The sequence below is a fragment of the Grampus griseus genome, assembly GCF_964374135.1.
Source record: "Grampus griseus genome assembly, chromosome: 18".
NCBI classification, from domain to species: domain Eukaryota; kingdom Metazoa; phylum Chordata; class Mammalia; order Artiodactyla; family Delphinidae; genus Grampus; species Grampus griseus.
In genome coordinates, this window is record NC_139012.1 from 71,229,388 (window position 1) to 71,246,610 (window position 17,223).

General features: G+C 37.1%; 1 protein-coding gene across 3 annotated transcripts in view; it reads left to right on the plus strand.

Moving 5' to 3' along the window:
* The first annotated feature begins 6,366 nt into the window (after positions 1-6,366).
* Positions 6,367-17,223, plus strand: part of N4BP2L2 (NEDD4 binding protein 2 like 2) — a 61,754-nt gene continuing 50,897 nt past the window's right edge. For 2 of the 3 annotated variants that reach the window (XM_082675807.1, XM_082675808.1), the window contains exons 1-3: positions 6,367-6,511; positions 8,172-9,427; positions 15,317-15,441. In XM_082675807.1, coding sequence (XP_082531933.1) covers positions 8,172-9,427; positions 15,317-15,441 — 1,381 coding nt within the window. In that variant the 5' untranslated portion in view covers positions 6,367-6,511. The remainder of the gene's footprint in view (positions 6,512-8,171; positions 9,428-15,316; positions 15,442-17,223) is intronic. The other variant, XM_082675809.1, reaches the window with a different exon arrangement.

Sequence of the window (17,223 nt, forward strand, 5' to 3'; positions counted from 1 at the left end):
ATTGTTGGTGAAAGGAAGGGCCAATCCCTGTGGCAAACTTCATTGTTGTCTTACTTTAAGAAATTGCCACAGCAGCTCCAACCTTCAGCAACTATAAACCTGATCAGTCAGCAGCCATCAACAGTGAGACAAGAATCCACTCCACTGGTAAAAAGATTACTACTCACTAAAGGCTCACATGATGGTTAGCATTTTTTAGCAATAAAGCATTTTTTAAAATAAGGTATGTACATTAGTTTTTAAACATATGCTGTTGTGCACAATAGATGGCATTATAGTATAAACATAACTTTTTAAAAATAAATTTATTTATTTTTATTTATTTATTTTTGGCTGTACTGGGTCTTCGTTGCCGCGCGCAGGCTTTCTCTAGTTGCGGCGAGCGGGGGATACTCTTCGTTGCGGTGTGCGGGCTTCTCATTGTGGTGGCTTCTCTTGTTTTGGAGCATGGATTCTATGCATTCGGGCTTCAGTAGTTGTGGCACGCAGGCGCAGTAGCTGTGGCTCGCGGGCTCTAGAGCACAGACTCAGTAGTTGTGGCGCACAGGCTTAGTTGCGCCGTGGCACGTGGGATCTTCCCAGACCAGGGCTCGAACCCGTGTCCCCTGCATTGGCAGGCAGATTCTTTTTTTTTCTTTTAATTAATTAATTAATTAATTTTTGTCTGTGTTGGGTCTTCGTTGTGTGTGCAGGCATTCTGTAGTTGTGGCGAGCATGGGCTACTCTTCGCTGCGGTGCAGGGGCTTCTTATTGCAGGGGCTTCTCTTTGTTGCGGAGCGTGGGCTCTAGGCACATGGGCTTCAGTAGTTGTGGTGCACAGGCTTAGTTGCTCCACAGCATGTGGGATCTTCCTGGACCAGGGCTTAAACCCGTGTCCCCTGCATTGGCAGGTGGATTCTTAACCACTGCGCCACCAGGAAACCCTAAACAGAACTTTTATATGCAGTGGGAAACTAAAAAATTTGTGTGACTTGCTTTATTGTGATATTCACTTTACTGCAGTGGTCTAGAACCACATCCATAATATCTCCAGTGTATGCCTATGTGTGTATATATACTAACATCTAATATGAATATATATATATATTTATCTAATATGAATATATGGATATATATTAGACTATATATATATTAGAAAATACATATGAGAATATATATTAATCTAAGGCATATATATATTAGGACATATGTGTGTGTATGTGTGTGTATATATATATATATATATATATATATTTTCTAAAGCCAGAATCTTATTTAATGGAGAAACACTAAGACATTTCCACTAAAGTCAGGAACAAGACAAGGATTATCACTATCTGCATAACTATATTGTGCTGAAAGTATTAGTCAGTGCAGTTAGGCAAGAGAAATCAATTAAAGGTATAAGAGTTGAAAAAGAAAAAGAAAAAAATGACCTCTCTTTGCAAATGACATGATAGTACACTTGTTAAATTCTAGACAATCAATGCTAAAACTAAAATAACAAAATAATTCAGTAAGATAGCAGGATACTAAATTAATATGCAAAACAACAGCCTTAACTTATACAAATAATAACCAGTGAGAAGAGCTCATGAAAGAGAAAAATCTCATTGATAATTGTAATAAAAAAGATAAAAATACTTAGAAATAAATTTAACAATAAATGTTCAAAACCTATGTGAAGGAAACTATAAAATATTCCTGACACAAAACTTGATTTGAACAAATTGAAAGATATCCTTTCTCAGTTATGATGTGTCAACATTACCTATATATCAGTTCTCCTTTAAGTTAATTTATGAATATAGTGCAATCCCAGTTTTAAAAATACCCAAAAGTTTTTTTTAGAGCTAGGTAAGTTGATACTAAAGTTTACATGAAAAAACAGACACTTAAGAATATCTAGGATATTACTAAAAAGAGCTATTTATAGGAGAGGGGGTGGATAAGCATAGCAAGATACAATTTAAATAGTGTAGTACTGGTATGTGAATAGACAGAAAGACCAATTGAATAAAATAGAAAACCTAGGCTCATGTGTACATTTAAAATACTATAAAAGTGATATTGCAAACCACTGGAGCAAAGATGGACTGTTTAATAAATCATGTTGGAGAAAAAAATGGAAATTAATTTCTTATACCATATATATGTATAAACTCCAAATTGATCAGAGATCTAGCAGAAAGTTTGAATGAATTCCTCTTTACCCTGTGTTATGCTTTGTGGCTATGACTTAAAGTCCATGTGCAATAAAGGAATGATGAGTTTTACCCCCATAAAAATAAAAAACTTTTACATGGAAAAAAAACCCCAAGCATAGTAAAAAAAAAAAGACATAAATCAGGAGAAAATATTGCAAGAAATATGCCAGATATAGGGCTAATATCCCTAATATATAAAGACATTTTTTAATTGAGTAAAAAAAAAGATTTAAAAATTCCAATAGAACATGGGCCAATGACAGACAATCCACAAAAAAGATACAAAAATTGTCCCCACTCAAATTAAGAGAAGTATACATTAAAACTACACTGACATACCATTTCTCATTCATTACATTGGCAACAGTTCAGGTAAACTGACACTATCATATATTGCTGGTGGGAATGCAAAATGATACAACCTCTGTGGAAGACAATTTGACAATATGTAGTACATATGGATTTACCCTTTGACCTAGCAATCCTATCTTTAAAGATAGACCTCCTAAAATATAAAAACAGAAGGTTATTTATTGTAGCATTATTTATGATTGCATAATATTGGTCGCTACCTAAACATCCAAGCATCAGATTTTAAGTGAATAAACTATGGTACATCCACACCATGGAGTACTATTCAGCTGTAAGAAAAGAATGAAGAAGATCTCAATAAGTTGATGCAAAGTGATCTCCAGAAGATATTGTTAACTGAAAAAACCAAAATGCAAAACAGCATATGTGGTATGTTCACTTTGGAGGAAGAAAAGAGGAGTAAAAAAACATATATATCTACTTATTTTTGCAAAAAGAAACATAGGAAGGATACATCAGAAACAATAAAATTGTATACATAAAAAAAGGTGGCAGGAAAAAGTGTTCAAGAGATAGGGAAGAGGGACTTCCCTGGTGGTGCAGTGTTTGAGAATCCACCTTCTAATGCAGGGGACACGGGTTTGATCCCTGGTCTGGGAAGATCCCACATGCCGCGGAGCAACTAAGCCTGTGGGCCACAGCTACTGGGCCTGCGCTCTAGAGCCTGCGTGCCACGACTACTGAGCCCGCCCGCCTAGAGTCTGTGCTCCGCAACAAACAGCAGCACCCGCTCGCCGCAACTAGAGAAAGTCTGCGCTGCAACGAAGACCTACTGCAGCCAAACATAAATAAATAAAAAATAAATCAATTTAAAAAAAAGAGAGGGAGGAGAGTGATATTCCTCTGAATATATCTTTTTGTACGGTTTATACTTTGGCAAGCATATTATTCTACATATTCCAAAAGTAAAATGGAATTATCAATAATGGAAGGAAAAATAAACTAAAACTGGACATAGAAACAAATGAACTCAAGTGTATTTCAAATGACTAACTTAAAACCACTGAAGAGGGATAGGGTAGGGCGAGAGAAGTAATCCAAGTCATTTTTGCACCTAGTACTTCGATTTTCAACCCTCAGTCTGGGGAAGAAAAACTACCTTTTTAGTAGACTTGCTTATGTAATTATGTGAATGTATAAATTCTGAAACTGTTTTATGGGTAATTATGTGAATGTAGCAATTCTGAAACTATTTTATGCAGGATTAGGCAAATAAGTAAACGTGCTGTGAGGAAACAAGGTTCTCACTGCTGAAGAAGGCAGACACAAATATGAAACGGGGAAGGCAACAAAGAACACTGTGGAATTCGATTGGAATTGTAAGTATCAACATTCATGATTTCTTAAATGAAAAAAAAAATCTATTCCCCTCTCCCTCACCTCTGTCTACTGAGGTGACCTGAAAGCAATAATACCCCACTATCAATAAGCACTCTTAGTGCCAAGGTCTTAGCTTCTAAATACCATTCTCCAAGAAAAAAACAAAAGATACCAAGACTTTTGGAGAAATTGTTGATTCTAGGGTAGGAGTAATGAATGTACAGGACAAGCCTGGAAAATCTTGTTGTGCCACAAGATAAGGAAGTGTTCAATGTGTAGGTCAAAAGGAGCCAACCTGAAGCTAGCCAAATCTCAGATAATTGGAGCATCAAAATAAATAAGGGTGGGAGAGAAGAGGCAAATCTCCCATGCAGAAGAATTCCAAACGAATTATGTAAATACCCTAATGAAGGGAGAGCACTACAGAAATGTGTGCTGGGCACAGCGACTTCCTTCCAAGGAGTACAGAATGGAAGGGGGACGGGGGGGGGGGAAGAGTAACTTTACAGTGGAAAAACCGGATAAACACGACTTTAATGATCAAATGCAACATAAACAATCATAAATTATGTTGGTAGTATGTACACTTGTTACAATGTGATGAAAATGACACTTTACCTCTGTGGTCTTCCCCTCAAAAACCCATAACCCCAGTCTAATCATGAGAAAAGCATATATAAATTCCAACAGAAGAGCATCCCACATGGTACCTGACCAGTTTTCCTCAAAATTGCCAAAGTCATCAAAACCAAGTAGAGTCTGAGGAACTATCACAGCCAAGAGGAGCCTAAGGAGAAATGACAACTCCATATAATATTGTATCCTGGATGGAATCCTGGAACAGAAAGGACATTAGGCAAAAAGTAAGGAAATCTAAAAAACTATGGACTGTACATAATATTACTGCATCAATATTGGTTCATTAATTGTAACAATATACCATAATACTGTAAGAGGTTAATAATAGGGGAAACTGTATGTGGGGTGAGGGGGATATATGGGAACTCTGTACTATCTACTCAATTTTTCTCTGAACCTAAAACTGTCCTAAAAATAGTCTATTAATAAACAAATAAATGAGAACAGCAATGGATTATAACGCCTTGAACAAAAAAGAATTCATAAATTCATACTGATAGTAAATAAGTAAGGAGCGCTTTACTTTATAGTAGCATCAGGACTAATAAATGGGGAGAGCTTGAAGGAGCTAGGGGGGAAAATCAACATTTTGTAACTATCATTGCAAAGATCAATTGCAGTAAGGATCATCAATGGAGGCAAAACCTTAGAGTTTGATTGGGAACAAGACAGCTTGGTCTCAAAGTATCTTTTCACAGATTGCTTATGAGTTGCAAGGGGGAAAACAAACAGCAGAGAAACTGGACAACACCTTGATCCGGTGATAAAAATCAATATCACCTTATAATGGACAGACAGACATCCTGTGCCTCCGGACGTAATATCCCGAGGAAGGACACAATTTCACTTATGTGGTTGTTTCCACCGATGATGCATAATTTGAATCTAATCACAAGGAAAGATCAAATAAAGGTCGATGAGAGAAATTGTATTTGAGGACGAGTCTTTCACTGTAAGGGGATGGATTGCTTTTGGTGAGCCCTCTTGGTCGTAAGGCTGTTAAGTAATCAAATGTAAATATTCCAGACTGTGGTTTTAACTATTATATTTATAAATTAAAACGCTATCGCAACGGGTTTATTTAAATACGTATAAAAAGATTAGCAGTTTCCCTTTCAGGGACAGGAAAGAACGCATGTGAAGGAGCGGGTCTAGAGAGAGTGGGAAGGAGGTGGGAAGAGGGAAGGGACCCTCAACTGAAGATTGCCAGTTGTTCGGTTTATAGTTATTTGTCATTTAACAAACACTTACAAAGCACTTATTTTTACCAATCGCTGTTCTATAGAAGCGCTTTTCACAAATCGACTTTTTTAATGGGAAAGCTCAGTAAACGGTCTTTACTTCCTTAAACAAAAGACAGCTGTGTCAAGAAGTGATTTTTCTCATAAGTACTCTTCTCTGTTATCAAGGCTCTGCTGCAGCGATTCTCTTCTTCGATAGAAAAACCTGAGCCTTCAATTACTGACTGGCATTTCATAGAAACGTCGGCAACCCTAGTTGACGAGACCAAATGTTAACTGCCCTTTAAAAAGACTTTAAAACATGCACTGAGAGCAGCTTATGTCTCTATTTGCGGAGCCAGGCACTCACAGTCTCTCTTCCTTCAGGGTTGGCCCTAAAGAGCAGGTCGCCACCTTTCTTAGCCGAAGTTGCTATTTCTAAACAACCTCCCGGCGCCAACCTAAGAACTAGTTCCGGTCTACGTTCGTGCTCCTTAGCGCTTGTGTCAAGCAATGGATTCTGGGAGAGGCTGAAGTTTCCAGGCCGGGTGTGAACGCCGGACTTCAATTCCCACAATGCCTGGCGAGAATCCGTAATTCCTGCCGGGGCAACCGGGAGGTGGCCGCCATCTTGCGTACGGAGGGCAGACTTGTAGCTCCGCTCTTGTGGCTCGGGCTTTCAGTCCCTCCCGGTCTCTGCTTTGGGCCGTGTGTCCGTGCTTCTTTCACCGTCTTTATTGAGAGGTAAAGGTCAATGCAGAACTGTGTTATAAGGTGAGTAGACATTCCATTTTCGGTGAGGTGGGGTTGTGGTGTTGACGTTTTCCGGTTTCTTCCTTCTTCCATTAGCGACTTGGGTTCTCCCCTACGCTTGCCTGAACCTTTTCGTTTAGCCGTAAACGTAGAAGCCGGGAGTAAACCTTTCGGCCTCGGAGCTCTTTGGAATTCCTAGACAGAACCTGAACGTGTCTCCGTTGAGATAGAGAAATTGGGTGACGCGCTTTTGCCCGGGCTACCCTCTTTGGAGGTCAGGAGGCCTTAGGGTTCAGGTCGTGTATAGGCCTCTCTCTCTTAATGCAGCCTCCTTTCTCTTCCTTGGGACTTTTCTGCCGTTTCTAATGAGGAAATGAGAAGGTGAGAGGCGGCCTGGGACGGGGCTGTTTCCGGGAGGACGGCGTTCTCTACAGGTGTATCTTCTTTCAGCCTCTCTAGGGCCTACCTGTGTCGTTCTGGTTCGTCGCTTTGCCCTTTCCTTTTGCTCTCGTGTTCGAGAAGGGGAGACCAGAGAGCGGGCGGAATGAAGTATTGACTAACAGAGGCTTTTGAATTGTACTCTTGAGGGTCCCCCCAAAAATTTCAAGGGAAGCAGAATTTATCGTCGAGATAGCCAAACCATCTGGAAAAGATGAGGGCTTTGGTTTGGGGAGTTGCCAGATTTAGTTTTTAAACATAATATGACATATTTCCGTCATTCGCAGTACAACTGAAGTTATTATTTTTTTCTTTAAAATTAACGTATTACACCCACTTGGAAACCACTTTTACACTACTCGTAAGAGTAGGGCCCATAAAGACTGACATTGAAGTTAATTTGACATTTGATTGCTAATGAGATGTGGTTGTCTGAGGTTTGCTAAGGACCTAGTGATTTTAAACAGGAAGACGTTTATGATGCAATTTATCACAACCAGTTTGGACATGTGTCACTTTGGTTGGCAGACTTACTCTCCCTTTTATTTTTTGAATTTATTTTTTATTATAAATAATTTATGTTTGGCTGCGTTGGGTCTTTGTTGCTGCGCTAGGGCTTTCTCTAGTTGTGGCGAGTGGGGGCTACTCTTCGTTGCGGTGCGCGGGTGCGCGGGCTTCTCATTGCGGTGGCTTCTCTTGTTGCGGAGCACGGGCTCGCGGAGCACGGGCTCTAGGCGCACGGGCTTCAGTAGTTGTGGCGCAGGGGCTTCGTTACTCCGCGGCATGTGGGATCTTCCCGGACCAGGGTTCGAACCCGTGTCCCCTGCATTGGCAGGTGGATTCTTAACCACTGCGCCACCAGGGAAGTCCTTACTCTCCCTTTTAATACACAGCTGTATGTCTATATCATCAAAATATATATTACTGATTCAGCTTTCCGAGCTTGCTTAAATTCTTGCTTACATCCTCTAAATTCAGAAATACATCATTTAGATTTAAAGATGAGATACATCTTTTTTTAAAAAAGGATGTTTGTTTACCTTCAATGAGACCCCTCCTTTAAATCATAATGTCATACCAATAGTAAGTGGCTATAAAGTTACAATTTTATAATTTTTGCATTTTGGGAAAATGTTATTAAATGCTTATATCAAATTAAGTTTATTTCCTGTTGTTTCTGAGGAAACTTTTGTTTATTTTTTTTAATATTAGCTGTTAATTCTGTGATTTATTTGCTCCTCAGATGCCTTATGGTGAAATTGAAGCTAAATCCATGGGACATGGGGAAGAACTAATAAGTGAACCACGCTATAAGAAATTGAAGTCTACTGAAGAGGCATATGTTTTCCCCCATCATGGTAATGCTAATTTTCACAGAAAGCAAAAGAAAACTGGAAATGATTGGGTCCCTGTGACCATCACTGATGTCAGAGGACGTAGTTATCCTCAGGAGGACAAAACCAAAGCTAGAAGTTTGCTGAAACCTGTGCATGATGAGATGCTTGGTAATAGACGAGATGTTATTAATTCTGTTGATTCACAAGTTTTACAGGATACACGTCCTCCATTGGTATCCACAGATGATGAGATATATAGCACAAGTAAAGCATTTATAGGACCCATTTACAAACCCCCTGAGAAAAAGAAATGTAATGAAAGGAGGAATCGAGCAGACACTATCAGTGGTATAGGTGGGAAAGGAGAACGAAAAGAGAAACAGAAATTTAATTATAAAAAATCAGAGATTGACAATGAATTATTCCAGTTTTACAAAGAAATTGAAGAGCTTGAAAATGAAAAAGGTGATTCAGAAAGCAGTTGTAAGGAACGTGAACCCTCTGAGGAACAACTCATTCCGTATTATCAGGGCCATAATAATCTGTTAAAATCTGAAGAAGAAAAGAGAAGAGATCTTACCAGTGCCCTTCAGTCATATTGGGGTTATCAGCAGTGCGTGGGGAATGAGCCAGGTAAATATCCTTATAATCGACAAGTAATACCTACCTTTTGTGACAGTTCATTTGCTTCCTTCAGGCCTGAGTGGCAATCAGTGCATTCTTTTTTAGTACCACAAGACCCTCATCTTTCCAGTTTTAACTATCACTTAAATATTCAAAGATTCAACGTTCCACCAAATCCATCACCAAATATTTTCCATGCCCAAGATGGCTTTCAGATGCAAAATGGATATTATGTAAATAGTTGTCATGTTAACTGGAATTGTTTGACTTTTGATCAGAACAATGGATATACTGACTGTAGTGACATTACCAGTAGTGACCATCCCTCTAGAAATGGCTACACTGTGCAAGATGAATATGCGAATAATGGTTTCTGTGAAACCAGTGAAGGATGCTGGAAAGCTCCTTCTGTGGACAAGCATAATCGAACTGACAGGTTTATGAACCAGCATTTTCAAGAGGAAAAGTTAAATAAATTGCAGAAGTTACTTATTCTTTTAAGAGGTTTGCCTGGTTCTGGGAAAACAACATTGTCTCGGTAAGTAAAGGATACCAAGTGAATACTTGGTAATTTATTACTTAAAAATCATAAATGATAGTTGTAATCAGTGGCAAATGCTTTTATGTTTCTAGTAAAAAATCTTTAATTTGTTATACTTGAAAATGGCATCTGATGGTAAATATTTTAAAAGATGTTTTCTGATAGAGGAAAGGAGAATTGGCATATATATTTATGTTAAGATTCTGCTAAGAGCTTTAAATATAGTTTCACCATGTAAAAGGACGGTGATGAAAGCAAATGCTATTTGAGAACTGTGCTGGCCTTCCCTTTTAAGTCAGCTATTCAGTAGGAGTTGAATTCATAGGTTGAAGACTTGGGCTTTGACTCAGTTATTTCACTTTGTGACCTTGGACAGGTTTTGCTGTTAATAATGAGTAATACTTATTTTTCTGGAATTATTGTGAGAAGCAAATGAGATAACCCAAGGAAGGGAATTTTGAGTGTGTTTTAAGAACTGTGCTGTGTTCATACCATTATTGACAAAGAAACTTTTTTTGGTTTCTTTAAGGAGTTTGAAATGAGCAATACCTGAATTAATGGAATTAGAACTGATGATGTTTTATCATGTGCCGAAATGTTTAAAATTCCTGTTTTTGTTTACATTTTAAAAACAGAATATTGATGCATTCCAGTACATTTGTGCAGTTGTGAAAAATAGCACAAAGAAAAACAATACAAATTCTTTGTAGTTTATGTAGGATGATTCAAGCTTTATGCTAGATAAGGAGAAAAAGGAAATTTATTTGATGTCTTTGGGTGAGGATAAAAAAGTCAAAGGAAAAAAAAAAAACAAAGTCCAAGGAACCATTTTGTAAATGTTTTATATTTATTTGTAAGACACTCTGAATCACCTAAACAAAACTTCTTCAGAAGCAGGAAATCGGAGGAAGATTAAATTATGATGCAGACATTTCAAGCTGGATTGTAAGCTGTGATTTTGTAAATGAATTTGAATTTAAGTCTATGTATTTTGATTCCTTTGCAGTGAAGATTTTGTAGAGAAAATAAAATTTCAGTGCTTCTTTAGAAAGAATAGAAATTAAGAGTGAAGTTGTCTTACAAGCATGGGCATTCTTCTAGATTTAGAATATAATATCAGAGAAAAGAAAAGTTGAAATTTGGAAATCGGATGAAGAGATCTCCTAGCAAGGGCTTCTGGTACAGAATAAATGTAAGAAAGAATGATTAGATTCGGAACAACATATTGGAGTATGTTGAAACTAAAAGTGAATGAAGTGTGGTGATAATTCAGTAAAATTTCAAGGAGACATAATTGTAGTGCAAAATGACAGAGGTGATTATATATAATATGTATCTTTATTTGAGGAATTAGGTTTAATAAGAATGGAAGTTATAGTCGCAACTACCATTTATGTTATCATTTACAACTTAGAGAGTACTTCCATATGTAACAGTGTTGTGAGATGAATTATAGTCTTTTCATTTTTTAGAAGGAATACAGGCTAATAAAAAGAATGAGTTCAGGTTAAAGGACTTGGGAGAAGTTACAAAAACTGCTAAGAGATCAAACTGGGGTTGTAAATGGTAGTGTGTTTCTTATCTAATCCTTCAGTTTAATATCTATCACATGTGTAGCCGTATACCTGACTCCTGACTTTGAGTAGCTTGGTTAAAGAATAAAGAAGCAGGAGTCTCTCTTTAGGTCAGTACTTTTTTTGAATGAAGTAGAAATGGTTGTTTGGGATTGGTTATAAAGCCACATATTCTCTAGTGAGGAATGGTTTCATGTAGGATTTAGCTTTCCAAATGAGCTTTGAAAAAAGGAATAAAGATTGGGAGAATCAGAGTTGAACTGATTTGGGGCATTAAAAGATAACATTGTTTAGTATTGCTATGTGGTAATGAGTTATAGGGGGTTAGATAAATTTCAAATTCTTTTGGGGTAGTATTTAAGTCCCTTTCTTCCTTAATTTAGTCCTTACCTATCTTCATATCCTTCTGCACTTGGACTAGTACCCTGCCGTCCATTGCAGGAGACGTAATACTTGTCCGTTCATTGTTCTCAGGATTCTACTTATTCAGAGGTTCTCTTAAATGCCTCCACTTTTGATGTTTTGGTTTCTCATCTCACCCCTCAGTTATCCTCCTTCTGAACTCATGTAGGATTTGCCTTTACCACTCTTTGCACGTAGCATAAGCTACACAAGACAGCATTATTTTTTTATTTATTGATAGCTGGACCAGGGTGGTATGCAAGGCCACTCAGTACGTCAGGAGGTAAAGGGTTCATGAAGTGTCAGTTTTACTCAGAATTATTTGGGAAAATCACTTCTTTTTTTTTTTTTAATTTATTTATTTTTGGCTGCTTTGGGGCTTTGTTGCACGTGGGCTTTTCTCTAGTTGGCGGCGAGTGGGGGCTACTCTTCGTTGCGGTGTGCGGGCTTCTCATTGTCGTGGCTTCTCTGGTTGCAGAGCATGGGCTCTAGGCACGCGGGCTTCAGTAGTTGTGGCACGCAGGCTCAGTAGTTCTGGCTTGCGGGCTCTAGAGCACAGGCTCAGTAGTTGTGGTGCACAGGCTTAGCTGCTCCGTGGCATGTGGGATATTCCCGGATCAGGGCTTGAACCCGTGTCTCCTGCATTGGCAGGCAGATTCTTAACCACTGCACCACCAGGGAAGCCAATCACTTCTATTTTTAAATGTACATGATATATTACAAAAATTTATATGGTTCTTAGAAATTAAAAAAAATAAAATATGAAAATTAACTGTAGTAGACCATTTGGGGGAATAGGGTTCTCAAAATGAGGTTTAAAGAATACAATTCACTTGTTCTTACTTAAGTGAAAGTTATAAGCACAGAGTGCATTAGTTTTCTATGGCTGTGTAACAAATTACCCTAAAACTGAGTTGTTAAAGCAACAGACATTTATTGTCTCACAGTTTCTGAAGGACAGGAATCTGGGTGCCTCTGGTTCAAGTCTCTAACAATGCTATGATCAAGATGTTGGCTAGGGCTGTGTTTTGGACTGAAAGCTTGTCTTGGGGAGGATCTGCATGGAATATCTCTCACAAGTTTTTTTTTTTTTTTTTTTTTAGATGTTGGGGGTAAGAGTTTATTAATTAATTAATTTATTTTTGGCTGTGTTGGGTCTTCATTTCTGTGCGAGGGCTTTCTCTAGTTGTGGCACACGGGGGCCACTCTTCATCGCCGTGCGCGGGCCTCTCACTGTCGCGGTCTCGCAGCCTCTCTTGTTGCGGAGCACAGGCTCCAGACGCGCAGGCTCAGTAATTGTGGCTCACGGGCCTAGTTGCTCCGCAGCATGTGGGACCCTCTCAGACCAGGGCTCGAACCCGTGTCCCCTGCATTGGCAGGCAGATTCTCAATCACTGCGCCACCAGGGAAGCCCTCTCGCAAGTCTTGTTGACAAGACTCAGTTCCTTGTGAGATGTTGGATTGAGGGCCTCAGTTCCTTGCTGTCTGTAGGCTGGAGAGTCCCTTCAGTTCTTTGCTACTTGGACCTCTCTCCATTCACAGTGTGAAGAGGGAAAGTGAGCCACTTCCTGCCCCCCTATAATCTAATCTTGGAAATGAAATTCCGTATCCTGTTAGTTGGAAGCTAGTTGCTGACTCAAACCCACACGCAAGGAGAGGGGATTATATAAGGGCGTGAATTCCAGGAGGCAGGGATCTTGTAAGCCATTGGTTTTGGCTCTCCCACCACTATTTATGTAATTCTTGTGGCCTGATTTCTGACATTATTTTCTTTTCTGGATTTGTTTAATACCATATTGGCAAGGTTGTTGTGAGAATTCGATGCAGTCATAGATGTATATATATAAGATGCTTGGCACATACTAGGTCCTCAAAAAAGACAGCGATTTTGAAAAAATACAAATCAAGTGGCCAGTGGGACCACATCTGAATTTTTTATTAGATACTTGATTTTTCAAAGTTGTAAATTTTGATGTTCTGAGAATCCATTTTAGTACCTGTCTTAACTTGTGAGGGTTCTGATAGAATCTGACTATAAGAATTTTGAAAATACTAATATTCTTAAATAATTTATTTTTGGTTCAAATGGGTGGTATGACATCAGATATATCTAGATTGATACAGGTATTTTGGAGATAATTCAGGGAATTTTGAAAAGATGTGTGAGCAGCCTGGGAGGAAAAAAATTCTCCAAGCTAAAATTACTTGCTTTAATTATGATTTATATATTTAAGATATTCTTCATTGAGATTTACTCATGTTTGATGTTGACTTGGTTTAATGATGTAAATTGATTTACTGTCCCTTCCCTCCCCACTTTTTTTTTTTTATTTGGAAGAGGTTAAGGTTAAACATTTCTTGGATACAAAAGCTCCTGTGCTCTTGTAGTATGTTATTATTAACATCTGACAGATCACCTAAAAAGGTAATAGAACAGGAGAAAAAAGAAAAGAAACATAAGGTATTCAGGAAAGATGGTATCAGGTTTCTGGTATTGTTGAGTGTAACTAGGTATCATATGGTTGATGATAATCAAGATATTTTCAGGTGATTGAGCTTTGGTTTGGAATACTAATATTATGGCATTTTTATATTCTGGGTTATCTCTTATAAGCAAATAAGATGCCAAATGTGTTAGATGGTATATTTTGGGAAAATTGTGGCTGCTTAAAAAAGAAATCCAACTCCAGCCTCCCAAACAAGCAAACATAATTTAAACCATTTACTTTAATTTGGTTTGTTTGAAGTAATTTGAACTATAATTCTATGAGTGAAAATATATATTAAATTTTTAAACTTTTACATATGTGTTTTTATTGTTATTATAAAATATATACAATTTTATTATAACCTGAGGAAAGGAGAGATGTTTGTTATCTTAATAGTTGAAATCCTTCCTATTACCTTTTATTAGGAAGTATTCTTGGATCATCCCAGGACAGTATCATCCCTTCTACCACCTTCTACTCCCTTCCCCCTCTCAAAAAGAAATTATATTGGGCTGGCCAAAAAGTTCGTTTGGATTTTTTCCATAACATCTTACAACATCTTATGGAAAAACCCCAACGAACTTTTTGGCCAACCCCAATAGAATGATATGCAATTGCCTAATGGTTGAGGGAGGGGAGATAAATAACAAAATATTTTTGTTATTGTTGGATCTAAATTATTCTTACTGTCTTTTCCCTTTTCTCAGCACACCTCCAGTCTCTTTCATGAGTCACTGGTTATGGGAACACTTGTCAGTCTCTCTGTGCTTAGAAATTAAAGATGGTATCATATTGTGAGAACAAAGCGTGATTACCACTGACTTGTTCTGAGAGTGTATTCTTTAGCGTTTAGTAATTAATTTCACTTATTAATTTAATCTCTTAAAATTTTTAAATTTGATTTTACTCTGGAGGATCATAGGTTGTTTCACAGCATTAAACCTCAAGTTCCACTTTCAGGTCATAGATGTTTGTGCTTCATAGGAATGAGTTTATCAAAGCTGTCTTCAGTCAAATATAGTTTTCCTCAGGTAAATTGCTTGCTTAGGCTTACTTGTCTTTTAGGTTACCTGTTGCACTAAATTTAGACAATTTTAGACACCAAATACAAATTCACTAAAGTTAAATCATGGATAATAGTTGACATCATTTTGGGATTGAAGAGTGTTTTTAAAAGTTGCAATACAAAAGCCACTTTAAAAAGTTTTTATTACTGGCTATTACTATGTAGATTTAAGTGTGAAGTGATGTTTGAAAATCTGAAAGCTTTTTTAAGGTTCAGCTCCTATGCTAGTCTATCTGCAGTATACTTATAAGTATGTACCAGAAATTCATTTAATAACCTTTCCTTTGTGGCTTATTTCTGACGGTTATAGATTTTATATTGTAAATGGCACCTTTATGATTTCTTTTATTAACAGAATTCTGCTTGGTCAGAGTCGTGATGGCATTGTGTTCAGCACTGATGACTATTTCCACCATCAAGATGGGTACAGGTATAATGTTAATCAACTTGGTGATGCCCATGACTGGAACCAGAACAGAGGTTTGTTTTGGGCCAAGTCTCCCGGGATAGAATATTTGACTAGGAGTCAGAATACCTGAATTTTTATTCTCAACTTTTTACTTTTACCAGCTGGATGACTTTGACAAGCCATTGAAAGAGCTTTGAGACCCAGTTTTTCATCTATTAGAAGCAGTGATAATTATACTTGCCCTACTTGATTGAGGTTGTGAAAATCAGAGAATGTGGTTAGAATATTTTTTTAACTGTAAATAGTGTATATAAACTGTTACAATAGAGGTATAGGATATTTTGATAGACTTTATTTTATACCTCATGAAAAAATTCAGAAAACTCTTGATACTTTTGTTACGTATTCCCAAAAGTTATTTCCTTGAGTAATGCTAATGTTTTCTAAGGCTTAATATTAATGCCCGTGAATATTAAAAGTTTTTTTCATTGATGTCACTCTACAAAAAATTTACTTAATACATTTTTTAGAGGTATATGGGTCACTTTATTTTCATTTTGGAATAGTAGTTCTTTCTTAACCTTGGCTGCACATTTGAATCACTTGGGGACCTTTTAAAAAAAGTTATGCCTGAGTCTTAGCCTCAGAGATTCTGGTTTAGTTGATTTGGAGTGGATCTAAACATCGGTATTTTTTTGAAAGTTATCCATATATTCTAATGTTGCAGTCAGGATTGAAAACTATTGATCTAGAACTATGTAAGTACATGCTTATGCTATAATCTATAATTTCTTTTTTAAAAGAAATTAAAAATGCATTGATGATGAAACATTATTTAAACCTAGAATAGAGAGATTATATTGAAGCCCACACACCCATCACTCAGAATTATTATCACTTATCAAGATATTGCTATATTTGCTTCAACCCTTTTGCTTTCACTCCGCCCTCCTTTTTTAATTTGCTGAAGTATTTTTTTAAAGCAAATTCTAGACATCATACTTCACACATTTCAAGTAAATCTTCTTACTTAATTGCAGTGCCATTATCACACCTAAAAAACAAAACAAAACCCAATTCCTTGACATCATGTAATATAGTCTGTAATCAGATTTCCCCTATTGTCTTAAATATTTCTTTACAGTTGTTTTAATCAGGATCTAAACAAGGTCTTTGTAGTACATTTGGCTTTATGATTCTTTTAATTAAGTTAATCTATAGCAGTTTTCCCTCTTTTTGCTCTCCTACCATTAACTTATTGCAGAAACTTGGTTGGTGGTTCTGTAGAGTGTCCCATAGCCTATGGTTGTCGGTTTGCTTCCTTGTGGTAATCATTTAACTTGTAGGATTTATTAGGTTCAACCTTTTTTTTTTTTGTAAGTAAATGGTTGTCCCATTTTTAGTGATGGTAAGATCAGTAGCTTCAAAGGGACAGCCTAATCCCTGATTTATTCAACAATGAATTGTTTCCTTAATCAGTTATTTCATTAAAGTTTGCAAAATGGTGATTTTCTAGGACTTTCATTCTTTCTGTGTTTAGTAGCTAGAATTCTTCTGTAATGAAGAACTTCCTCTTGCCTAGAACTAGCAACTAAGGTTACCCTGAAGTACAGTATATACAGGAAAAACAGAATAAATGCTTTTCTTTTTTAATTGTCAATTTTCAGAGTAAGGAATTTCATTGAGGATGCTTTTGAGTAAAAAGTTTAAATGTCAGATAAGTTTGATTATAAGATTATTTCCTACTATTGGTTCTAGGATTTCTCCAAATAGAGAGTAGCATAAATTTAAAGAGAGTAGCATAATATTTTAAAATATTACTTCTTTTTGAATTTTTAAAATGCTGCAGCGTT